Below are 25,164 nucleotides of genomic sequence, written 5' to 3'. Positions count from 1 at the left end.
CAAAATTTCAAAAATTACTAAACCGATAAGAAAGTTATTACTATAATCCAAATCAGCGTTCAATTTGGTGTATAATGTGTAATTTTTATGGAATTCAGAGAGATGTCCGTTTTTGCAGATTTTGACAAAAGTGGGAAGGCTATACCCTTCCCACTTTTTCGTTTTTGGCTAAATTCTAAATCTAATTGCAAATACTTGATTTCCATTCAAAATTGAACGAGGATCATGAAAATCAAGGTCTTTTTTGCCTAGGACTTGTAATTCTTTTTAATTTAGTAGAAAACGAAAGATAAAAGTTGTTGTGCCACTAGCACTTTTCTTCCAAAATTTCAAAAATTACTAAACCGATAAGAAAGCTATTACTATAATCCAAATCAGCGTTCAATTTGGTGTATAATGTGTAATTTTTATGGAATTCAGAGAGATGTCCGTTTTTGCAGATTTTGACAAAAGTGGGAAGGCTATACCCTTCCCACTTTTTTCATTTTGAGCTAAATTCTAAATCTAATTGCAAATACATGATTTCCATTCAAAATTGAACGAGGATCATGAAAATCAAGGTCTTTTTTGCCTAGGACTTGTAATTCTTTTTAGTTTAGTAGAAAACGGAAGATAAAAGTTGTTGTGCCACTAGCACTTTTCTTCCAAAATTTCAAAAATTACGAAACCGATAAGAAAGCTATTACTATAATCCAAATCAGCGTTCAATTTGGTGTATAATGTGTAATTTTTATGGAATTCAGAGAGATGTCCGTTTTTGCAGATTTTGACAAAAGTGGGAAGGCTATACCCTTCCCACTTTTTCATTTTTGGCTAAATTCTAAATCTAATTGCAAATACATGATTTCCATTCAAAATTGAACGAGGATCATGAAAATCAAGGTCTTTTTTGCCTAGGACTTGTAATTCTTTTTAATTTAGTAGAAAACGGAAGATAAAAGTTGTTGTGCCACTAGCACTTTTCTTCCAAAATTTCAAAAATTACTAAACCGATAAGAAAGTTATTACTATAATCCAAATCAGCGTTCAATTTGGTGTATAATGTGTAATTTTTATGGAATTCAGAGAGATGTCCGTTTTTGCAGATTTTGACAAAAGTGGGAAGGCTATACCCTTCCCACTTTTTCATTTTAGGCTAAATTCTAAATCTAATTGCAAATACTTGATTTCCATTCAAAATTGAACGAGGATCATGAAAATCAAGGTCTTTTTGCCTAGGACTTGTAATTCTTTTTAATTTAGTAGAAAACGGAAGATAAAAGTTGTTGTGCCACTAGCACTTTTCTTCCAAAATTTCAAAAATTACTAAACCGATAAGAAAGTTATTACTATAATCCAAATCAGCGTTCAATTTGGTGTATAATGTGTAATTTTTATGGAATTCAGAGAGATGTCCGTTTTTGCAGATTTTGACAAAAGTGGGAAGGCTATACCCTTCCCACTTTTTCATTTTTGGCTAAATTCGAAATCTAATTGCAAATACTTGATTTCCATTCAAAATTGAACGAGGATCATGAAAATCAAGGTCTTTTTTGCCTAGGAATTGTAATTCTTTTTAATTTAGTAGAAAACGGAAGATAAAAGTAGTTGTGCCACTAGCACTTTTCTTCCAAAATTTCAAAAATTACTAAACCGATAAGAAAGCTATTACTATAATCCAAATCAGCGTTCAATTTGGTGTATAATGTGTAATTTTTATGGAATTCAGAGAGATGTCCGTTTTTGCAGATTTTGACAAAAGTGGGAAGGCTATACCCTTCCCACTTTTTCATTTTTGGCTAAATTCTAAATCTAATTGCAAATACATGATTTCCATTCAAAATTGAACGAGGATCATGAAAATCAAGGTCTTTTTTGCCTAGGACTTGTAATTCTTTTAAATTTAGTAGAAAACGGAAGATAAAAGTTGTTGTGCCACTAGCACTTTTCTTCCAAAATTTCAAAAATTACTAAACCGATAAGAAAGTTATTACTATAATCCAAATCAGCGTTCAATTTGGTGTATAATGTGTAATTTTTATGGAATTCAGAGAGATGTCCGTTTTTGCAGATTTTGACAAAAGTGGGAAGGCTATACCCTTCCCACTTTTTCATTTTTGGCTAAATTCGAAATCTAATTGCAAATACTTGATTTCCATTCAAAATTGAACGAGGATCATGAAAATCAAGGTCTTTTTTGCCTAGGACTTGTAATTCTTTTTAATTTAGTAGAAAACGGAAGATAAAAGTTGTTGTGCCACTAGCACTTTTCTTCCAAAATTTCAAAAATTACTAAACCGATAAGAAAGCTATTACTATAATCCAAATCAGCGTTCAATTTGGTGTATAATGTGTAATTTTTATGGAATTCAGAGAGATGTCCGTTTTTGCAGATTTTGACAAAAGTGGGAAGGCTATATACTAGCCTGTTTCATTTCCGCAACTTTTTAGAAATCCTTCACGTCATTTCAGATTGGGGTTAGGATTGTGGCAATGAGTATAAATACAAAAAATTTCGATCCTAAAGTGAAATTTACTATCCCCGCCGTGCTTTTTACATTTCGATTTAGGCTTTTTTCTATATTTTTTGGTGCGCTTTGGTATTGGTTTTCAGTTTTTTTTTACGTCACTTGCACCACTTATTAACTACTATTGTACAGATATTTGGGCCAAAAATAAAAAAAAAATAAGAAGAATTAGTATCCCCGCCGAGCATTTTTCTAAAAAAAAGTCATGTTTTTTTTCATTTTCAATACTTTATTATTACAAAATACATTAATTCATTTCAACTTTTACATTTTAGTAAAGTTTTACAGATGAAAAAAGTTAAACCATGTTTAGATTAGATTTATCAAAAGATTCTACTCGCTTCCTGTGGTCTTCGATGACTTGAAATAAAAATTCTTTTTGTTGATCGTTTTGGCAGACGTCCTTAAAATCGCTAATCAATTTGACCCCGCGTTCGGCACAGTCATTAACTACTTCTAGTTGATGAACAAACTGTTTAATTATATGATAGTCCCCCATTAAATTCCAATATTTTACAGGGAGTTGCATCCAGTCTGTTTGACAGTTCGATAGACCCATCAATGAGAACATTTTCCAAGATCGTGGACCGATAAGCGACAACAACAGTGGTATTTCTTCAATATTGAAATCAGGGAACGACGGCTTCCCCGGGGAAATTCATTAGGTTTCGGGGTATTGAACAGTTTATGAGCGACGAGAAATCGTGTGGTATCTGACAAGTTTTCATTGAAAATACACAACACAACAAGTTATTCGGATAGATACCACAAATGTCGCTTACATGACGCGATAGCAGCACCAGCAATTTCCTTACATTCCTTTTCATACCAAGTCATTGCGCCGATAAATTTAAGATCGTCAATTGGAGCAAAACAAGCAATACGTGTCCGAAGACGCGTATTGCGAAACAGGGCCATTTTTTAAATTGTCGAATAGTCTTCGTCATCCAATTCTATATGATCTGATAAGAGATACATTTTGAGAATGTATATACTCTTGCTCATAAACCTGGCGTGGTTGACAATTATACATTCTCAAAATGTATCTCTTATCAGATCATATAGAATTGGATGACGAAGACTATTCGACAATTTAAAAAATGGCCCTGTTCGTTTCGCAATACGCGTCTTCGGACACGTATTGCTTGTTTTGCTCCAATTGACGATCTTAAATTTATCGGCGCAATGACTTGGTATGAAAAGGAATGTAAGGAAATTGCTGGTGCTGCTATCGCGTCATGTAAGCGACATTTGTGGTATCTATCCGAATAACTTGTTGTGTTGTGTATTTTCAATGAAAACTTGTCAGATACCACACGATTTCTCGTCGCTCATAAACTGTTCAATACCCCGAAACCTAATGAATTTCCCCTGGGAAGCCGTCGTTCCCTGATTTCAATATTGAAGAAATACCACTGTTGTTGTCGCTTATCGGTCCACGATCTTGGAAAATGTTCTCATTGATGGGTCTATCGAACTGTCAAACAGACTGGATGCAACTCCCTGTAAAATATTGGAATTTAATGGGGGACTATCATATAATTAAACAGTTTGTTCATCAACTAGAAGTAGTTAATGACTGTGCCGAACGCGGGGAAATTGATTAGCGATTTTAAGGACGTCTGCCAAAACGATCAACAAAAAGAATTTTTATTTCAAGTCATCGAAGACCACAGGAAGCGAGTAGAATCTTTTGATAAATCTAATCTAAACATGGTTTAACTTTTTTCATCTGTAAAACTTTACTAAAATGTAAAAGTTGAAATGAATTAATGTATTTTGTAATAATAAAGTATTGAAAATGAAAAAACATGACTTTTTTTAGAAAAATGCTCGGCGGGGATACTAATTCTTCTTATTATTTTTTTATTTTTGGCCCAAATATCAGTACAATAGTAGTTAATAAGTGGTGAGTAAAAAAACTGAAAACCAATACCAAAGCGCACCAAAAAATATAGAAAAAAGCCTAAATCGAAATGTAAAAAGCACGGCGGGGATAGTAAATTTCACTTTAGGATCGAAATTTTTTGTATTTATACTCATTGCCACAATCCTAACCCCAATCTGAAATGACGTGAAGGATTTCTAAAAAGTTGCGGAAATGAAACAGGCTACTATATACCCTTCCCACTTTTTCGTTTTTGGCTAAATTCGAAATCTAATTGCAAATACTTGATTTCCATTCAAAATTGAACGAGGATCATGAAAATCAAGGTCTTTTTTGCCTAGGACTTGTAATTCTTTTTAATTTAGTAGAAAACGGAAGATAAAAGTTGTTGTGCCACTAGCACTTTTCTTCCAAAATTTCAAAAATTACTAAACCGATAAGAAAGCTATTACTATAATCCAAATCAGCGTTCAATTTGGTGTATAATGTGTTATTTTTATGGAATTCAGAGAGATGTCCGTTTTTGCAGATTTTGACAAAAGTGGGAAGGCTATACCCTTCCCACTTTTTCATTTTTGGCTAAATTCGAAATCTAATTGCAAATACTTGATTTCCATTCAAAATTGAACGAGGATCATGAAAATCAAGGTCTTTTTTGCCTAGGACTTGTAATTCTTTTTAATTTAGTAGAAAACGGAAGATAAAAGTTGTTGTGCCACTAGCACTTTTCTTCCAAAATTTCAAAAATTACTAAACCGATAAGAAAGCTATTACTATAATCCAAATCAGCGTTCAATTTGGTGTATAATGTGTAATTTTTATGGAATTCAGAGAGATGTCCGTTTTTGCAGATTTTGACAAAAGTGGGAAGGCTATACCCTTCCCACTTTTTCGTTTTTGGCTAAATTCGAAATCTAATTGCAAATACTTGATTTCCATTCAAAATTGAACGAGGATCATGAAAATCAAGGTCTTTTTTGCCTAGGACTTGTAATTCTTTTTAATTTAGTAGAAAACGGAAGATAAAAGTTGTTGTGCCACTAGCACTTTTCTTCCAAAATTTCAAAAATTACTAAACCGATAAGAAAGCTATTACTATAATCCAAATCAGCGTTCAATTTGGTGTATAATGTGTTATTTTTATGGAATTCAGAGAGATGTCCGTTTTTGCAGATTTTGACAAAAGTGGGAAGGCTATACCCTTCCCACTTTTTCATTTTTGGCTAAATTCGAAATCTAATTGCAAATACTTGATTTCCATTCAAAATTGAACGAGGATCATGAAAATCAAGGTCTTTTTGCCTAGGACTTGTAATTCTTTTTAATTTAGTAGAAAACGGAAGATAAAAGTTGTTGTGCCACTAGCACTTTTCTTCCAAAATTTCAAAAATTACTAAACTGATAAGAAAGTTATTACTATAATCCAAATCAGCGTTCAATTTGGTGTATAATGTGTAATTTTTATTGAATTAAGAGAGATGTCCGTTTTTGCAGATTTTGACAAAAGTGGGAAGGCTATACCCTTCCCACTTTTTCATTTTTGGCTAAATTCGAAATCTAATTGCAAATACTTGATTTCCATTCAAAATTGAACGAGGATCATGAAAATCAAGGTCTTTTTTGCCTAGGACTTGTAATTCTTTTTAATTTAGTAGAAAACGGAAGATAAAAGTTGTTGTGCCACTAGCACTTTTCTTCCAAAATTTCAAAAATTACTAAACCGATAAGAAAGCTATTACTATAATCCAAATCAGCGTTCAATTTGGTGTATAATGTGTAATTTTTATGGAATTCAGAGAGATGTCCGTTTTTGCAGATTTTGACAAAAGTGGGAAGGCTATACCCTTCCCACTTTTTCATTTTTGGCTAAATTCGAAATCTAATTGCAAATACATGATTTCCATTCAAAATTGAACGAGGATCATGAAAATCAAGGTCTTTTTGCCTAGGACTTGTAATTATTTTTAATTTAGTAGAAAACGGAAGATAAAAGTTGTTGTGCCACTAGCACTTTTCTTCCAAAATTTCAAAAATTACTAAACCGATAAGAAAGCTATTACTATAATCCAAATCAGCGTTCAATTTGGTGTATAATGTGTAATTTTTATGGAATTCAGAGAGATGTCCGTTTTTGCAGATTTTGACAAAAGTGGGAAGGCTATACCCTTCCCACTTTTTCATTTTTGGCTAAATTCTAAATCTAATTGCAAATACATGATTTCCATTCAAAATTGAACGAGGATCATGAAAATCAAGGTCTTTTTTGCCTAGGACTTGTAATTCTTTTAAATTTAGTAGAAAACGGAAGATAAAAGTTGTTGTGCCACTAGCACTTTTCTTCCAAAATTTCAAAAATTACTAAACCGATAAGAAAGTTATTACTATAATCCAAATCAGCGTTCAATTTGGTGTATAATGTGTAATTTTTATGGAATTCAGAGAGATGTCCGTTTTTGCAGATTTTGACAAAAGTGGGAAGGCTATACCCTTCCCACTTTTTCATTTTTGGCTAAATTCGAAATCTAATTGCAAATACTTGATTTCCATTCAAAATTGAACGAGGATCATGAAAATCAAGGTCTTTTTTGCCTAGGACTTGTAATTCTTTTTAATTTAGTAGAAAACGGAAGATAAAAGTTGTTGTGCCACTAGCACTTTTCTTCCAAAATTTCAAAAATTACTAAACCGATAAGAAAGCTATTACTATAATCCAAATCAGCGTTCAATTTGGTGTATAATGTGTTATTTTTATGGAATTCAGAGAGATGTCCGTTTTTGCAGATTTTGACAAAAGTGGGAAGGCTATACCCTTCCCACTTTTTCGTTTTTGGCTAAATTCGAAATCTAATTGCAAATACTTGATTTCCATTCAAAATTGAACGAGGATCATGAAAATCAAGGTCTTTTTTGCCTAGGACTTGTAATTCTTTTTAATTTAGTAGAAAACGGAAGATAAAAGTTGTTGTGCCACTAGCACTTTTCTTCCAAAATTTCAAAAATTACTAAACCGATAAGAAAGCTATTACTATAATACAAATCAGCGTTCAATTTGGTGTATAATGTGTTATTTTTATGGAATTCAGAGAGATGTCCGTTTTTGCAGATTTTGACAAAAGTGGGAAGGCTATACCCTTCCCACTTTTTCATTTTTGGCTAAATTCGAAATCTAATTGCAAATACTTGATTTCCATTCAAAATTGAACGAGGATCATGAAAATCAAGGTCTTTTTGCCTAGGACTTGTAATTCTTTTTAATTTAGTAGAAAACGGAAGATAAAAGTTGTTGTGCCACTAGCACTTTTCTTCCAAAATTTCAAAAATTACTAAACCGATAAGAAAGTTATTACTATAATCCAAATCAGCGTTCAATTTGGTGTATAATGTGTAATTTTTATTGAATTCAGAGAGATGTCCGTTTTTGCAGATTTTGACAAAAGTGGGAAGGCTATACCCTTCCCACTTTTTCATTTTTGGCTAAATTCGAAATCTAATTGCAAATACATGATTTCCATTCAAAATTGAACGAGGATCATGAAAATCAAGGTCTTTTTGCCTAGGACTTGTAATTATTTTTAATTTAGTAGAAAACGGAAGATAAAAGTTGTTGTGCCACTAGCACTTTTCTTCCAAAATTTCAAAAATTACTAAACCGATAAGAAAGCTATTACTATAATCCAAATCAGCGTTCAATTTGGTGTATAATGTGTAATTTTTATGGAATTCAGAGAGATGTCCGTTTTTGCAGATTTTGACAAAAGTGGGAAGGCTATACCCTTCCCACTTTTTCATTTTTGGCTAAATTCTAAATCTAATTGCAAATACATGATTTCCATTCAAAATTGAACGAGGATCATGAAAATCAAGGTCTTTTTGCCTAGGACTTGTAATTCTTTTTAATTTAGTAGAAAACGGAAGATAAAAGTTGTTGTGCCACTAGCACTTTTCTTCCAAAATTTCAAAAATTACTAAACCGATAAGAAAGTTATTACTATAATCCAAATCAGCGTTCAATTTGGTGTATAATGTGTAATTTTTATTGAATTCAGAGAGATGTCCGTTTTTGCAGATTTTGACAAAAGTGGGAAGGCTATACCCTTCCCACTTTTTCATTTTTGGCTAAATTCGAAATCTAATTGCAAATACATGATTTCCATTCAAAATTGAACGAGGATCATGAAAATCAAGGTCTTTTTTGCCTAGGACTTGTAATTATTTTTAATTTAGTAGAAAACGGAAGATAAAAGTTGTTGTGCCACTAGCACTTTTCTTCCAAAATTTCAAAAATTACTAAACCGATAAGAAAGCTATTACTATAATCCAAATCAGCGTTCAATTTGGTGTATAATGTGTAATTTTTATGGAATTCAGAGAGATGTCCGTTTTTGCAGATTTTGACAAAAGTGGGAAGGCTATACCCTTCCCACTTTTTCATTTTTGGCTAAATTCTAAATCTAATTGCAAATACATGATTTCCATTCAAAATTGAACGAGGATCATGAAAATCAAGGTCTTTTTTGCCTAGGACTTGTAATTCTTTTTAATTTAGTAGAAAACGGAAGATAAAAGTTGTTGTGCCACTAGCACTTTTCTTCCAAAATTTCAAAAATTACTAAACCGATAAGAAAGCTATTACTATAATCCAAATCAGCGTTCAATTTGGTGTATAATGTGTAATTTTTATGGAATTCAGAGAGATGTCCGTTTTTGCAGATTTTGACAAAAGTGGGAAGGCTATACCCTTCCCACTTTTTCGTTTTTATGGCTAAATTCGAAATCTAATTGCAAATACTTGATTTCCATTCAAAATTGAACGAGGATCATGAAAATCAAGGTCTTTTTTGCCTAGGACTTGTAATTCTTTTTAATTAAGTAGAAAACGGAAGATAAAAGTTGTTGTGCCACTAGCACTTTTCTTCCAAAATTTCAAAAATTACTAAACCGATAAGAAAGCTATTACTATAATCCAAATCAGCGTTCAATTTGGTGTATAATGTGTAATTTTTATGGAATTCAGAGAGATGTCCGTTTTTGCAGATTTTGACAAAAGTGGGAAGGCTATACCCTTCCCACTTTTTCATTTTTGGCTAAATTCTAAATCTAATTGCAAATACTTGATTTCCATTCAAAATTGAACGAGGATCATGAAAATCAAGGTCTTTTTTGCCTAGGACTTGTAATTCTTTTTAATTTAGTAGAAAACGGAAGATAAAAGTTGTTGTGCCACTAGCACTTTTCTTCCAAAATTTCAAAAATTACTAAACCGATAAGAAAGTTATTACTATAATCCAAATCAGCGTTCAATTTGGTGTATAATGTGTAATTTTTATGGAATTCAGAGAGATGTCCGTTTTTGCAGATTTTGACAAAAGTGGGAAGGCTATACCCTTCCCACTTTTTCATTTTTGGCTAAATTCGAAATCTAATTGCAAATACATGATTTCCATTCAAAATTGAACGAGGATCATGAAAATCAAGGTCTTTTTTGCCTAGGACTTGTAATTCTTTTTAATTTAGTAGAAAACGGAAGATAAAAGTTGTTGTGCCACTAGCACTTTTCTTCCAAAATTTCAAAAATTACTAAACCGATAAGAAAGCTATTACTATAATCCAAATCAGCGTTCAATTTGGTGTATAATGTGTAATTTTTATGGAATTCAGAGAGATGTCCGTTTTTGCAGATTTTGACAAAAGTGGGAAGGCCCTTCCCACTTTTTCATTTTTGGCTAAATTCGAAATCTAATTGCAAATACTTGATTTCCATTCAAAATTGAACGAGGATCATGAAAATCAAGGTTATTTTTGCCTAGGACTTGTAGTTTTTGAAATTTAGTAGAAGACGGGAGATAAATCACGTAATCAGTTTTCAGGTGCAAGCGCCACGTACCTTTAGGTAGTCGAAGCAAGTCATTTAAGTGGTTTCGTTATGTTCATATATTTAAAATTTGAACCTCATCCTAAATGGTAAAGAATGTTGTTCTCGTTTTGTAACTTAGTTCAATGACACAATTCAATACGAACACACTGAGCGATATTAATTTAAATTATTTTTCATTATTTTAACGACGCTGTGAAATCATACTCTTTCCACTCTGCAGCAAAATCTAGTACCTTTTTTCTTTGCTGATCAAAGTTTTCTCGACGAGGGCGACGCCATGCCTGCGGCTCAAGGTCCAAAATGCCCCCCAAGATTTCCTAGAAACATCACTATGTTTATTAGTCTGTTAGCTATTTGGTAGTTTTCTTTTGATACCTGTGCAAAGGCACTTGGAAAGCGTTGTTCATCTTCAATAATATGGGCGAATCCAGATTGCATACCGAAATCCACAAAGAAGTATGACATTCCCTTCGGGACAGCTTTCCTTACGTCTTTGCCTTTCAGATCGATGACTTTCTTATTCATCGCCCATTCAGACTCGCACTCCAATAAGGCTTTCTGCAGACCGTAAACTAAACATATTACAGCCTCTTATATATATATATATAGAAAAAACTTAATATACTTTAAAATATATCGGAGCGGTTTCTCCAGCCGATATAGATAGTGGGACACATTCCAATGCCATGTGTGGAAAACGGTTGAGATGCATAGCCGTTTCAAAGAAAATTGCGTCAGCTTCCCGTGCTTCGAACATCCTCGTCAAGGCTTTTCGGAACATCTATTTTAAAATTACAGAATGAAACTACTCATCGATAAAACTTCCGAATCACTAGAACCTGCATTTCTGCCCAAACATCTTCGTCTAATTGAGTGGAGCAAGTTACATGAGTGCGAGGAACGATTAAACAGTGTCCAAGAACTAATGACTGATGTACAGGTAATGACAGATAGCACTTTTGTCCAATGGCTATAATTAGATGTTTTTGCATCACCTTAAAGTAAGAGATTATTCAGTAAATTGCGGTGAAAAAAATGATACTTCGTGATATACCTGTGAATCAAGACAAAGCGAGCAGGAATCCAACACCTTTTCTCGTTTTTTATGCTGAGTTATGGCAGCTTGCCTATCTCGAGCTTCGGCCGCCACGTTATCTACCTCTCTATTTGCCCGGCTTTCAAACATATCATCTAAATCGAAATCATCATTGGTCTTATCCATCCGTTTTCCAGCCAACCGTGAAAACATGGCATCCTGATCTTCAGCCGTCCCCTGCTTTTCTCGTGTATACTAACAGATCATTCTTAAAATTAAATAGGGTTTTGATAAACGCATAATTTAACTTTACCATCTGACTGAGAGAATACTTGTCGTCATCGGCAAAGTAGCGAACGCGTTCGCCACTTTGATGAGTCTCTGCCTTCAATTTCTTTCCTTTGCCTTTACTTCCCTGCAAAGAGCTTTCGCCATAAAGGGGCACGGGCAAGGGGTGCTGACCGCCTCTAGCATCCGTTCTTGTCAGAACAGCGACATGCTCTTTGTTGCCCGCCAATCCTTCCTGTTTCCTCCGAGCCATAGTTTCCCTAGCTGACGCCAGTGTCAGTTTAAGGGATTTCACCAAATCCTGGACAACCAAATCCAATTAAATAAATAACAAAATTAGACAATGTGATAAAGGCAAACAACCAACTGGCCCATGATTTCGGCTTTAACAATTTTTGCACCAATGGCATTCAATTCCTGTTCGGTCCACGTTTTTTCATGATCTCTTGGCGATAGAGGTTTATTCTTTTCGTTTTCGCCTTCTGAAGATGATGAGGATGAAGAAGGCGATGAATCCATGCGGTGTTTTGATTTTGCTTCAGTTTTCTTCCATCCCTGCTGTGTTGAAGAAAGACGCTCTCTCGCTTGCGAAACTTCATCACCCTCACTCGGTCTTCTAAATCTTTCTTGAACTGTTGACGATTTTTTAATTCTTTCGGTATATTTTGTCTCCCGAGATCTTGATCTGGATCTACTTCTACTTCTGCTGCTTGTCCTATGTCGGCTGTTCCCAGCAGATTTTTTTTGCTTTTTCTCTTCAGAAAAACCACGAGAAGCACTCATATTTTCATTTGGTTGAGGGATATTTGCTTCACATCTTTCGGGTGGCAAGCCTGTTCCACCGTTTTTCCAATAGGGATTCAGTTCCCTACTTGTTTGTCCTGGCTTCTCCATCATTATTTTTCTTGCAGTTTCTTCTTCCTTGTTCAGTGATGTTCTTTTGAGAGGCATGCTGCTTTTACTGAATATTGGAAGCAGAGAAGGAACACTCATCCATTCATCTCTCTGAAGAGGAGCAGCAGGTGAGGATTCTACCATCTCTGAAATCTTCTCCACCCACTCGTCAGAGTCAGAGTCAGATGAATTTTCTTTTTTTTGGTTTTTTTTGTTTTTTTTATTCTTTTTATGTTTCTTGTCCTTTTTACTTTTTTTTGGTTTACTTCCAGACAATTGCGCATCAAGTTCGGGTAGCATCCATTTGTCTTCACCATTTAATTTTGCCAACTCTTTTTGGGCTTTTCTTTTCTCATAATCTCTTTCGGCCTAAAAGAAGTAGGAGGGAAGAAAATCGGATATGAAACAATAAACAAGTAGGATAAATGTTGATATCACCTTTTCTAGGATTAGCTGTCTCGCGTCTCGTTTCATTTGTCTGATTTCGTTCAAGTCATTAGAACTTTCAAAATTTATCGACATTTTGAAAATTGCTAATAATACAATGCCAAGTAAAATTGAACCCAGACAGTGCACCCAATACAAAATTGACACTGCAAATATTTACACCTATTGTTAAAAAAACGAAAACATTCGTTTGGACTCCCGATAGCTAGAAAAAACTAAACATTGCCAACAGTTCAAGTATTTAATAATTTTTTTCTCTTATGCAAGCAACTTAGTGAAATAAAATTTAGATACCTATTTTAAAAATCGTATTCTTCAAATGTAACTTATAATGTAGCAAATAAAATAAGAATATTTTTATTATTGTCAAGGCCAACACTGGTAAGAACTTTTCCCGCCGTCTGTCAAGAAAGAAGAAACAGAGGTTCATACTTCATAGCAACTACATCGCAATATTCCATGTTCAACGTTATAAGCACTTCATATAAAAAATTATTACCAGTTCCTGCAAGATTTATAAAAAATGTGGGACCAATCAGGAAGTAAGAAATGATAGTTTTTTTTTCTATTTCGGCGTTGAGTATGGCGAATTATTCTTTGTACTCTAGGTGAGTTTGGAAATCAGATGGCCGGTGGGTTCTTCACTGGAACTCCTGGTGGAGGCCAACCTACTCCTGGAGAAAAGAAGGTATGAAAAAAAAATTGCTTATCTCCAGTTGAATTTTCATAGCTTTTTGTTTGGTTTTTGTTTTTTGCCTTTTCAAATTTTTTCTTTTCGCTTATTTTGTAGGGGGGAGCACAACGAGCTCACAATATTGTACCAGTTAACATTAAGGATATATTGGATGCAGTTGACGAAAAACTAAAGATTGAGGACACTGAAGCTCATATGGTATTTCTTTCTTTGTAAATCATAATATTTTTAAAGTTTAAAACTGTAAATAAGTAAGTAAGGAATATTGATGCTGGGTAGATTTTACCTGTTTCTGCATCTCTTGAGACTGAGCATGTAGTTTTTCTTTTAACCTTAATTCCTGTTGTGGAATTAGGTTACATTTGTAGGCACTGTGGAACAGATTGAGTCCAAGCAGACAAATGTTTCATACACAGTAAGGGATGACACAGGTTCAATTGAAGTAATCCAATGGATTGAAGGTGAAGGGGTAAGATTCATTTCTTGCTGATTTATTTACAAATTGTTTATTTTTACTAAATGATACAGAATGCCATGGCTCATATTCAAGTTATGGAAGGGAATTTTTGTCGTGTTGTTGGGTCAATCAGGCAAACAAATGATCGCCGACACGTCATGGCCTTCCGTGTTGCGAACCTAACTACCGCAAATGAAATAACGACCCACTTGTTAGAAACGCAATGGGTTCGTATGAAATTGAGGCAGATGAAAAGAAAAATGGTAATTGAAATGAGTATGTGTTATGGGCAAGGATAACATTGTTTCATGTAGGGTCAACCAATGAACAATTCGTCGGTAGTGGGTGCTGGAATGACCGGGCCTTTAGCTTCTTTGTCCAATCCCTCCAGTGCAAGCGGCATCCCTGGGGGATTGTCGAGTTATCAGGCATTGGTTTACACTATTATCCAGGTAGCACTTCGTTTTCTTGTCGAATCCACATTGAGTGTTATGGCTTGCTGAATGATTCTAGGCAACAACCGCTGAAACTGGGATGGAAAAGTCTCAGATCTACAACTCTGTGAAAGGGAAAATGGGCCAGCGAGATGTAGAGTAAGTCTAAAATTTGTACACCCGGAGAATTTTACTAAATGGCTTTCTTTGATAGTGCTGCATTGGAATTCCTGTGCTCCGAGGGGCATATTTACTCTACGGTGGATGAAGATCATTTCAAATCTACAGATAGCTGAACATAATTCAAAGTTAGTTTATTTCCATTTTCGTCAATTGTGTTCTTATGTATTCAGAGTTGGTATCTACCAGTAAAGATACAATGTGCCTCAATTATATTGCCTATTGTTGATTGGTAATCCAACTTTTCTTTACGAATCTAATATCATTCTTCATCAGTCTATTTATTTTTCGTCGTCAGGAGAGTCACGTTAAGAAAAGTCAATTCGCACACTATCCAATTTGAAAAATGTACCCGGTAATACGATTTTGGCGCAGATATCCAGATTTTCAGAAAGCTTCAATGGGAGGTATCATATCACTAGCTTCCCTATTAAACGATTGGTAAAATGCTGTCAGTTATTAGGAAAATGAACTTCTATTATTGGGGACAATCTTCTTGGTAGTTCCCACAGCAATGTTCTGGTTCTTTGTCCAACACTCGCCGTAGGATGTACAGTTGCGATATTTGGTTGTGACGTAGCTTTACTATTTGTTGTTAAACATATAAACTCGTCAAATGGTTGAAGATTGCTTATACATTTTGTTTTAACGGTAAAGGCCGATCTTACTTGGAGTGACGACGTTGAAGTGTACTGCAAAGCAGCTTAGGATTCAATTGGGCAGGGTCTTGCGACCCAGCCAAAAAGCTCACGATAGTTCCCACGATCAAAACGATTGATACGCTCATCACCGTGTACCACAAATAGGAAATCCGTAAAAGTGCATTCACATCCTCTCTAAACACAAATATGAAATCGTATTAACATTCGAAATGTAAGATATTTTTTCTTCTTCGATTCTATATTTAGATAGATAGGCCAAAGTTATACTCTTGTATCAAAAAATGAACTGTCGACGAATTCACAATGGTTGAATTTGGCGAGTGGCAACCATCTGCGTTAAGAGATTTTATTTGATAGTCCATGATAAGACCGCCTGATTTGGCAATGTGCGTGCTTATTCCCAGCGTCATCATAGTCGCAAATGATAGGGCTATAGCCGTTCCAGCTCCCTTCGGCCAATGCGCCAATCAAAATAAAAAAAAAAAACGGTGAAGTAGGCCTTTGAATTTTTGGAACTATAAATACTTACAGTCGCATTCGCCCATGGAACAAACATACCCAAGCTGAAAACTCCAAGGATTATTCCTGCCATGGCGCTGACCAAACTCAGAGAAGACTGCCATAGTAGTTAAACAACAATATTAGAGCTTTGAAATATATATATTTTTTTATGTAAGAAATTCTTACATCCAGGGAGATCTGAAGTTTTGAAGTAAATAAAGCCATGCCAAAAATGACGCAGCCAAAGATAATTACAGTCACTTTGGTGACTAACGATGCTTTACTATCCCGCATGAGCGGGAAAAAAGGTCGTATGAGGTCCTCTAGTATAACCAGCGATAGAGAGTTTAAGTTACTGGAGAGAATACTTCAATCAAAAGAGAAGATAAAAAACGGTATGATTTTCTGATGCTTTATGCATTTGTAAATGGTAAAACCTAGTAACTCCACCGAAAATTCCTGCGGCGAAGATTCCTGCATATTGCATTTCAGATTATTATTATTATCAGGCTTTCAATTATTCTAGAATTTTTGTACCTGGTAAGCCGGGAAAGTTTCCAATAGTTTGAATAACAAACAAAGGGAAGATCTCATCTGAATGTTTAACTATCTACTAGAAAATACGTTTTAGCAGTATGTCGATCCGCAACAATAAATGAAAATACTGATGAAGTAAAAACGTCTCTCACATTAGCCTTAAGAGGATCACAGTCGAAGTAAAAAGCATAATTTACAAGGCCTGTTAAGCAACAGAGGGATGTCATGCATGCCAGCATTAAAAAGTTGATCCAATGCGATCTGAAAATACAAAGATAAAATATAAATAAAGATCGTAAACATTTCCGTCTGAATCGGAATGGGATTACATTACGGCTTTTCGCATCGTTGGCAAAGCTAAGCAGCGTTGAATAAACACCTGGTCCGTGGCGTACATCGCGGTGAACAGAAAAAAGCCTCCGATTGTTAAAGACCAGACCTAATTCCAATGGGAGAAATCAACAAATAACTAAATGTGACGTAAACAACAAAGGTTTTTGATAGTAATACTGTGTGACGGGTTGTAGGATCAAAATCGATGCTGCGAAGCGCAAGGAGGTAAACTAAAGAATTGTCATTAACAGCTGGGATTCACTATAACAAAAATTACTTTAAAAATTCAATGCGTGACGAGTTGAAATTGCGCAAAAAGACGTTTTCTAGTCCATCAACGTGTACAATTCCTTTGATGAGCACAATGATTATTGATCCGTACATCAGACATAGCTGTACGGTGCTAGTCCAAACAACGGCTTTGATTCCACCCTGGATTGTCATATAAATGTGTAGTTACCTTCTTTAAAACGTGGTTAGTTACATACGATAGCTGTATAGAAGATGCACACGGCGAACATGATACTCATCGAGACGTGCTCTTGGAGTCCAGTCACTTACCAATAAAAGATTGACAATTAATGCTTGGAATTGCTATGGGCTTTAAAATCCTTCTTTACCTCTTTTTAAAGCAATTGCTGGTCCACTTACCATGACAGTCAAATAAAAAATCTGTTTAAAAAATTCATTAGTACAGCCGTGGTCCAGCAACAAAAAAGAAATATATATGAAAGACATTCTTAAAGATTTAGCATTTTATGTTTAGATAAATACCACTTTGATCACGTAAAGCAGCGCAGCCAGTCTGCGTATGGTATGATTGAAGCGCATTTCAAGATACTGAAATACAAACAAAACGTAAAACAGATCGCTTGTTAAGCGGTACAATATTTGAGAGTGTCTTACTTGATGGATCGAAACAAGTTGAAGCTGGTGATAAATGGGGAAATAGATGTAAAGGGATACGGGAATGGAAAGACCGACGGCAATAATTATCCACCAGTACATTGATCCAGTAAGGTATACGTCTGTCGGTACGCTAAATAACGTTGACGCCGATAGTGAGCTACATGAAAGAGAAGATAAATCATGGACCAACGAATAAAGCTGTTAATTTAATACTACCTTGCAGCTAATGACATGGCAATGGGAAAGATGCCCATCGTTTTTTTGCCCATAAGATATTCGTATGTCGAATTGCTTACGCCTCGCCATGCATAATACATGCCAATCACCATTGAAATAAACAATGTAAAGACAAAAATCAAGTAATCACCCAACCCGAATATTGCACGCCCCATTTGGAAAGATTCGAATCGATCCATCACCCTTTCGCAACGATTAATTTAAGAAACACAGGTGCACAAGCACTACATTAACCGTAACGAAACAATAAATTTCGCTCGACACTACACCGACTGTAGTGCTGACCGCACTACACCGCAACGCGCAACACTGTTTTTTATCGCGGCCTTACGCCGACAAGCTAACAAACGAATGGCAACTGCATTGTATCTCGTATAGGTTTTACGCGTAAAACCAAATGAGCACGCATTTTAAGTGATCAACGGAAAATTCAATGAGTCAAATCTTGCAACAATGTGGTTCACCTTGACCGTTCCGACTAGAAAGGAGGTTCATAAACGTTGGCCCACAAAAATCCTATCCATGTCTCGCTAAGCAAGTTTAACTCGCCATAGCACTTTGCACCTCCAACGATTAAAAAAAATTAAGCCTAAAAAATGCAAGTGGTCAGGCAGGTGCCCTATCGATGCAAGTCCAATAAATAAAATTTATAGAAGGGCAGAGAAATCTAACGGTGTACACAGGGAATTCACATGCCCTTCTTTATTAGAAGTTGGCGTTCAACGTAAAACGCGAGAATGGAGCATTTTATAATCATTTCGAACACAAAAAGAGGTACTGAGCATGAATTGCTACGACCCGTTATTTTCCCACTGTGCCGTGTAATATTATACGAATCGATTCTCTAGATCAACTGCTACGAAGCGTTTCACTGGTTTGGGCTAACACGTTGCTGAAACGCATGTCATCTGAAAGAAAACTTGTAACGTAACCTTCGTTTCATTTAAAGATAAAGAAAAGAAAAACCCAGATTGTCATTTTAGAAGGTCAATGTTAACGTAGATGAATTGCGGTTACGAGAAAACTGTTAAGAATTGACCTTCTAGAACACCAAGGTCTTGCTGAAAGGTCAAAACGTATAAAAATTTAGTCTAGTTCAATGTTGTTGGTTTTGTTATTCTGGGGCGAGTCCCCAATCTGAAAAAAGGTATAAACGCAAGTATCACATACCAAAAACGAAAAATAGGCGATTGCAAATCAAGGAAAGTGAAAATGTAGACCTTACCTTGCACGATGGAAAGCAGTCACTGAATTTGCATAGGAGTTTGGGATCAAGTAGTCGCGGATTTTGTCGACCTGTCATAAAGCTAACTATTGTTCCCAGGATCAAGACGATCAGCATTCCTATCATAGTGTACCACAGGTAGGAAATCCTCCAAATAACAAATGGAGCTTCATCTTCACTCCTGGTGAAAGAACAAATGAGGTTTATGAAAATAATTATGTATCCTCAATCCAAACAATTTCATTTACCCTTTCATTAATCCTTGGCTGATTGCTGTTATAGTAGAATTGAACGATGCGCAACCCGCTGTGCTTAAAGTTTTCAATTGATTGTGACGTAATCCACGTGATTTTGCAATCTGAGAACCCACTCCGAGCCACATCATTGCTGCGAAGGAGATTAGCATACCGAATCCAGCACCCTTATGGGAAAAAAACAAAATAAAATAAATTAATAGCGCATACAAATTTCAATTAAAACGTAGCACTTACGATTGCATTGGCCGACGGAACGAACATGCCCAATGTAAAGACTCCGATCATTGCTCCGTTAACAGCTCCATTAAAACTGAGAGTGGCCTATGGCATTATGGGAGCGTCAATAGTATTATATTTTGAAGAGAATCTCGATTGAAGTTACGTCTAAGATGGTCTGAACTTGAGCTACCAGTAGAACCATTCCAAAGTTGATACAACCGAATAGAATTGCTACTCCTTTGGTGACTTTGGTAGCGGTTTGGTCTTCAATGGAAGGAAAGAAAGGCCGAATAAAATCCTCCAAAACTATGAGGGCCACGGAATTCAAACCACTCGACAAAGAGCTATCGAAAGTAAAACCGACATTCAAATCGTGGGAAAATTAAACGTTTGTAGAGAATTTAATACCTTAAAGCGCCTGAAAAAACTCCTGCGACAAAGAGACCTGGCAAACCCGGCAAATTTCCAACTGTATCCATGACAAATAAAGGCATAATCTGATCGGCTTTCTCTATAACCTGTTGGCAATTTCTGTTAGTGGAACACTTAAATCAAAGCTATTTGATTTATGTACTGACTTTTGAAGTTAAAGGGTCACAATCAAAATATTTGGCGTATACAACGGTGCCACCAAAACAGGCAAAACCGACAATTCCTGCTGCTGCAACCAAATTGCACCACATGGATCTGTAACCAAAAGAAGAGAAAAAGGATTGATGACCAACAAAGACATTATGCCATTATCATTATAATAACGACTACTGTACATTTGTGCTCTGCGTAAGGTTGGCATGGCTAAGAAACGCTGGACGATGGACTGGTCGACTCCATAAAAGGAGGTCCAATAAAAAAAGCCTCCAATTATCACAGACCAAATCTTCACGGAAAATGAATCATTTAATTAAAGGTCATTATCTGACAAGAGAAAGAATATATTACCGTATGGCGAGTAGTAGGATCAAAATCAACACTGTAAAATCCGAAACCAATATCGTGTAGAAATCATTGAGTGAAACTAGGGCACTTTGTTTCAATACTTAAAAAATTCCACACGCGACGAATCAAGGTTACGCTGCCAAACCGTTCCGAGACCTCCTGCATCGTTAATTCCTTTAACAAGGACGGTGATAAAAGAACCATACATGACAAAGATTTGCAATGTATCTGTCCAGACAACCGCTTTAATGCCACCCTATAAAAGATACGAAATATCTAGATATTTTAAATGAAACTTGTTAATGAAACATAAACGGGAATAACTATACGAGCGCAGTGTAGAACGTACAGACACCTAGCATAACGCCAACGGAAAGGTACACATTGATTCCTGTTACTATATTTACGAAGAGAATAGATCAAAAGAATCGTTCGCTGAGTTTCGGCCGAATTGAATGCTGACAATGTTTTAATACCTTGTTTCAATGCCAACGATGGTGCGTACACTACAATGGCCATGTAGAACAACTATTGTAAACAAAGATTAAATAAAATGAAGCCGCAGAATAATTTTCCATCTTGAATTAATTTAATCGATTACTTGTTTAATGATGTAAAGGACGGAGGCGATACGCCGCACGATGTGGTTGAACCGTAGTTCAAGATACTGCCGATATCCATATTTCGAAATAAAAATAACTTTTGTTGTATGCAAATAAATTTAAAGAATCAAGCATGCAAACCTGATTAGCTGAAACGACCTGAAGGCGATGGAAAACGGATAAATAGAGATAACCGGTAGCGGGCGTACAAAGAAACATGGCCAACGGCATCCATGAATACATCGTACCTGTCAAATAGATGTCCGCTGGGGTCCCTAATAACGTCGTACCTGAAATAGAACTTTTTGGAAGAATAATATCATCGCATAAGATGATATGTTGATTTGAAAATAAACCAATGTCTAACTACAACCTCGCAGCCAAAGACATTGCGATCGGAAAGATGCCCATGCTTTTTCCTCCCATCAAATACTCGGAGGTTGAATTACCACCTCGCCAAGCATGGTAGACACCGATCAGTAATGACACCAGCAAAGTTGAAGCGAAGAGTAAATAATCCACCCAGCCGAACAACAATTGATGGCGTGAAAGCGCTGAATCTTCCATCTTTTGAAGATGATTCAGGATGGCACGTTGCGGACCGTTGAATGGTCGTAGTGCGACTGCTGAACCTGTAACCCACATTGAAGCTGTTTCCACGCTGTAGTTGATGCCCTTTGGCACTCTTCACAATCTGATCTCTGTAATACAAAAAACAAAAACAAAATACTATTTAAACAGTTAAAAGTAGTAACACGAGATGGGACAAAAGGGATGTTTCTGTGCTCTCGCATAAATAACATTTCCGTCCGGTTTGCGTACTTCTGCCTTTTTTTGTTGGAATAGATATAAGGTTTAGAGCTTCACTTAATCTTGACCTAGTTTGCGATCAATGAAGAAGGAAAAAACACATAAAAATGGACGTTTCCTTATTGGGTGAATGCCAACTAGCTTAGTGACGTAGAAAACCATTTAAATTTTTGTCGTAAAATGTCAGTATTTTGAACTGTAAATTTCGTTCCTTCGTTTTGGCTATGAAATTCTTTAAACTTAAATTATGTATAAAAAAAAAGAATAATACAGCATGTTCAATAAATCAATTTCAAACGTTATCAAATAAGGACATGCGTTGCAATCGGGTTCTTTGTCAAAATCCGCCTTTTTGCGATAGCCAACGGCGCATTCCGGAGCTTTACGGCACCCCAAAAACAAAAAGAATTTGTGGAACGCATCTGATCGTCATCAAGAATTATTGCGCAGGCGTTCGCGCAATGCGCCTGGAATACATTATGTTTCAAGAGTGTTGTATCTTTTACAATCTTCAAACAAAGCAAAACAGAAATCCATTCGTAGGAACTGGAATTTCTTTTTTGTTGTTGAACGAGACCCGCTTACATTCGCGAAATAAAAATTTTATCGTCGCACTGTTTTCTTTCTATTTCGAATCAAACCCTGTTTTATTAAATGTAATTTTAGGTCGAAATTAGCGAACGTTTCTAGCGCTTTCTACGGGTATTGTAACTTCCGCACTTTTCTTAAAACTTGGAATATAGGGTAACATATAATAACTCACCTCGGTTGGATTGGTTTCTGCATTCGTGGTTACATCACCGACGTCAGCATATCAACTAGAGGTTCGCGCATGCTGCATAACTAGTCCATCACTCACAAATAGCAAGGGGAAATTCGTCGTTGTGGCGTGAAAAGAAACTTGGTGGACAGTTGTGTAACATGTGTAACAAATGATTGAACTAGTGAGGCCGCCCATTCCGAGTAGAAATCTAAAAATAGATAAATATAGTTTCTGTAAGAATATTAACATCAGTCAATTCTTACCTCCAAGTCGATCAGGTATTCAGCAAGTCGATACGAAGTTCGGCTGTAGACAGAGGATAAACAGAATGCAGCTAAAATATTATGCATTTTGTGGATTGCTTTTGTTTTCTGTCGTTTTCCAAGATCACTCTGTCGACGGCCAGCAACAAGACAGTAGCAAAATCGATTCTAATGAACATCGTCGTTTACCCCGGTCGATTTTGCTCGTTAAAAAGGTTATTGTAGTTGGCGCTATTGGACTTTTCGCTGGTCTTGTGATTGGCCACAAGAAAACCAGAGAGAAAAATCACATCCAAGCTTGGCATGTTCAAAACTACAAAAAGAGATCCATCAGTGACGTGAACGAAAAAAATTATACCAATCCTGATTACGACGATCCCGAGTTGCTTCGAGTGGCAAAGATTTTCGATAAACTCGGTTGTGGTGGCCGTCTTGTTTGCGAACTGCATCAACAAAATCCAGAGGACCTTAATGACACTGGGCTCAAGATTGTCCAGCTGTTTGGGTAACTTAAATTAATTTTTATAATATTCTGTACAGTCGATTGTAGACTTACTGTCAATCATTTTCTAAAAAAAAAACAAGTCTCTTTTTTCTGACAGTGATAAACAACCACCGACTGTTGATCAACTGAAGACCGACCAGAAGGCAGTTTTACAATATGCGGCATTCGTCGGAGCAGCTTTTCCCAAGGATTTGAAAATCTGTTCACGTTTGTTTCCCCGTTGTCCGATCGCCGGGCAGGCACTATCGCATGCCTTCAGCAATGCAAATGTACGTCCTCAGGTTGCTGAAAAGCGTTTAGCATAATAGCTTTAAGCTTTGGAAAGCGCCAACGTTTGCTGAAAATGCATTTCAACGATATTTCGTAACGAAATCAACTCAAGATTAATATGATATATTATGATAATAATTACTTCGCGATTGCCTGCGGCATTTAAATACAATTCACATTATATTGGTTATCGGAATCCTTACCAAATTGGCATTGCCTCATTATTTTGAATAATTATGATGTTTGGGCTAGTAGGACATGCATTCGACTGTTCAGTACGGCAGGCGAAACCCTGCAGATATAGCGTTATGAATCAAGCAAATGTTATCCACAAGTGAAATTGACATTTTTTGAAAAATCACGTTAAAAGTTTTTCCTTTTGCTGAGTACCGCAATTGGAGATTACGCAAATTTGTCCAACATAAACTTATTCCTGGCGCCCGTATTCATTGTAACTAGGAATAAATATTCGATTGCCGCCAAATACTTTCCGATAAAAAAAAGAAGCGGTTCCAATACAAAGAAAATTGATTTTTCCTCCAAACCTGTTTTGTCTTTAAAGTTTTTTGTTTTCTGAGGCAAAACTCAACGGGAATCCAAATCCAATTCACGAGAAACTAAAGACGCATCACAAAAAAAAAATATCTTATGTTAAAGAGTCGTATGCATTCAAGTGGATTACATTTAAATTTTGTGGTTGACAAAGCGTGTTTAATCCTTAAAAAAAAAATTCCCGAATGACCGATTTCCCTTAAGGCAAAACCGTGAAAGTGTGAAACGCTGTTTCACTCGTTTCCATGTTGGACGAAGGTGTAGCCAATTTTCACTATGCAAATTTTGCGCAGTTTATCATTTCCATACTGTTCGAAAACAGAAGAACAAATGGGGAGCGTTGTGTCCAGGCCCACGCAAGACGCGTGAAAAAAAAAAAAAGATTTGCATACGAGGACTGCACCCGAACAAGGAAACAGAAATTCGAAATAGCCAGAAGCGATTTGGCGCTACCGAATCAAAGTGTGATGTTCACGATGGTACCTATTAACGGACTTTCATTCATGAAGTAATCAACAACAGGCAAATTGTTGTGAGCTACATGACTCTGTAATGTATCGCAAGTAAAATTTGTAGAGCTGCAAGTTTACGGTGACGCCCTGTGTGGGGTTGCGTGCAACATAAATTACCCGAATGGATTTCAAAAATGAGATACGGGAGTTTCAAGTATTTTTTTTTTTTTTGGCAGCAGAGTCTAATAGGTACCCTGGGGAATAATCCAAGGTGGAACAGGTAGGACGGCACAGCGAGTCGGAATAATTTTTTTAAAAATCATCATCTGGTTTCAACCTGAGGGCTTTTGTTACTTCTGGGTGAATAATTTCGAGTGACGTTTCGTACTCGTCCAATCTATTCACAAAAAAACAAAAAAACAGCTGTGTCA

General features: G+C 36.0%; 5 protein-coding genes across 6 annotated transcripts; 2 read left to right on the top strand and 3 right to left on the bottom strand.

Annotated features, from left to right (window-relative positions):
- Positions 1-10,308: 10,308 nt before the first annotated feature.
- On the bottom strand, positions 10,309-13,150 carry LOC116915921 (CWF19-like protein 2 homolog). Its single transcript, XM_032921081.2, has 8 exons — positions 12,927-13,150; positions 11,958-12,857; positions 11,620-11,895; positions 11,325-11,561; positions 11,110-11,265; positions 10,896-11,051; positions 10,646-10,828; positions 10,309-10,587 (listed from the first exon to the last, which is right to left on the bottom strand). Exons 1-8 carry the CDS (start codon positions 13,008-13,010, stop codon positions 10,447-10,449), a joined length of 2,133 nt encoding a protein of 710 aa, XP_032776972.2. The 5' UTR covers positions 13,011-13,150; the 3' UTR covers positions 10,309-10,446.
- A 168-nt stretch (positions 13,151-13,318) lies between these two features.
- LOC116915930 (replication protein A 32 kDa subunit) lies at positions 13,319-14,913 on the top strand. Its single transcript, XM_032921091.2, has 8 exons — positions 13,319-13,477; positions 13,544-13,623; positions 13,726-13,827; positions 13,985-14,098; positions 14,158-14,349; positions 14,401-14,538; positions 14,600-14,679; positions 14,735-14,913. The coding sequence occupies exons 1-8, from the start codon at positions 13,459-13,461 to the stop codon at positions 14,814-14,816; spliced, it is 807 nt and encodes a 268-aa protein (XP_032776982.1). The 5' UTR covers positions 13,319-13,458; the 3' UTR covers positions 14,817-14,913.
- Positions 14,914-14,962: 49 nt separating this feature from the next.
- Positions 14,963-18,695, bottom strand: LOC116915925 (sodium-coupled monocarboxylate transporter 1). Its single transcript, XM_032921085.2, has 16 exons — positions 17,859-18,695; positions 17,640-17,799; positions 17,508-17,573; positions 17,354-17,405; positions 17,222-17,289; positions 17,011-17,165; positions 16,911-16,941; positions 16,730-16,839; positions 16,553-16,661; positions 16,401-16,473; positions 16,301-16,337; positions 16,050-16,230; positions 15,892-15,978; positions 15,630-15,811; positions 15,369-15,536; positions 14,963-15,285 (listed from the first exon to the last, which is right to left on the bottom strand). Exons 1-16 carry the CDS (start codon positions 18,056-18,058, stop codon positions 15,153-15,155), a joined length of 1,812 nt encoding a protein of 603 aa, XP_032776976.2. The 5' UTR covers positions 18,059-18,695; the 3' UTR covers positions 14,963-15,152.
- A 155-nt stretch (positions 18,696-18,850) lies between these two features.
- Positions 18,851-22,832, bottom strand: LOC116915923 (sodium-coupled monocarboxylate transporter 1). The gene is made up of 16 exons (XM_032921084.2): positions 22,692-22,832; positions 21,492-21,819; positions 21,260-21,419; positions 21,118-21,183; positions 20,993-21,044; positions 20,846-20,913; positions 20,618-20,772; positions 20,520-20,550; positions 20,348-20,457; positions 20,159-20,267; positions 19,989-20,098; positions 19,744-19,924; positions 19,596-19,682; positions 19,353-19,525; positions 19,105-19,285; positions 18,851-19,016 (listed from the first exon to the last, which is right to left on the bottom strand). Exons 2-16 carry the CDS (start codon positions 21,761-21,763, stop codon positions 18,966-18,968), a joined length of 1,806 nt encoding a protein of 601 aa, XP_032776975.2. The 5' UTR covers positions 21,764-21,819; positions 22,692-22,832; the 3' UTR covers positions 18,851-18,965.
- A 28-nt stretch (positions 22,833-22,860) lies between these two features.
- Positions 22,861-23,917, top strand: LOC116915932. Of its 2 annotated transcripts, none has more exons than XM_032921093.2 (2): positions 22,861-23,459; positions 23,557-23,917. In XM_032921093.2, exons 1-2 carry the CDS (start codon positions 22,861-22,863, stop codon positions 23,762-23,764), a joined length of 807 nt encoding a protein of 268 aa, XP_032776984.2. In that variant the 3' UTR covers positions 23,765-23,917. The 2 variants fall into 2 exon arrangements, with proteins under 2 accessions (XP_032776984.2, XP_032776986.2); XM_032921095.2 differs by having other exon boundaries at positions 23,540-23,680.
- The last annotated feature ends 1,247 nt before the right edge of the window (positions 23,918-25,164 follow it).

This window comes from Daphnia magna, linkage group LG2 (genome assembly GCF_020631705.1).
Source record: "Daphnia magna isolate NIES linkage group LG2, ASM2063170v1.1, whole genome shotgun sequence".
NCBI lineage: Eukaryota > Metazoa > Arthropoda > Branchiopoda > Diplostraca > Daphniidae > Daphnia > Daphnia magna.
Note: the sequence above shows the minus strand (reverse complement) of the source record. Positions and strands in the feature narration are given on the sequence as shown.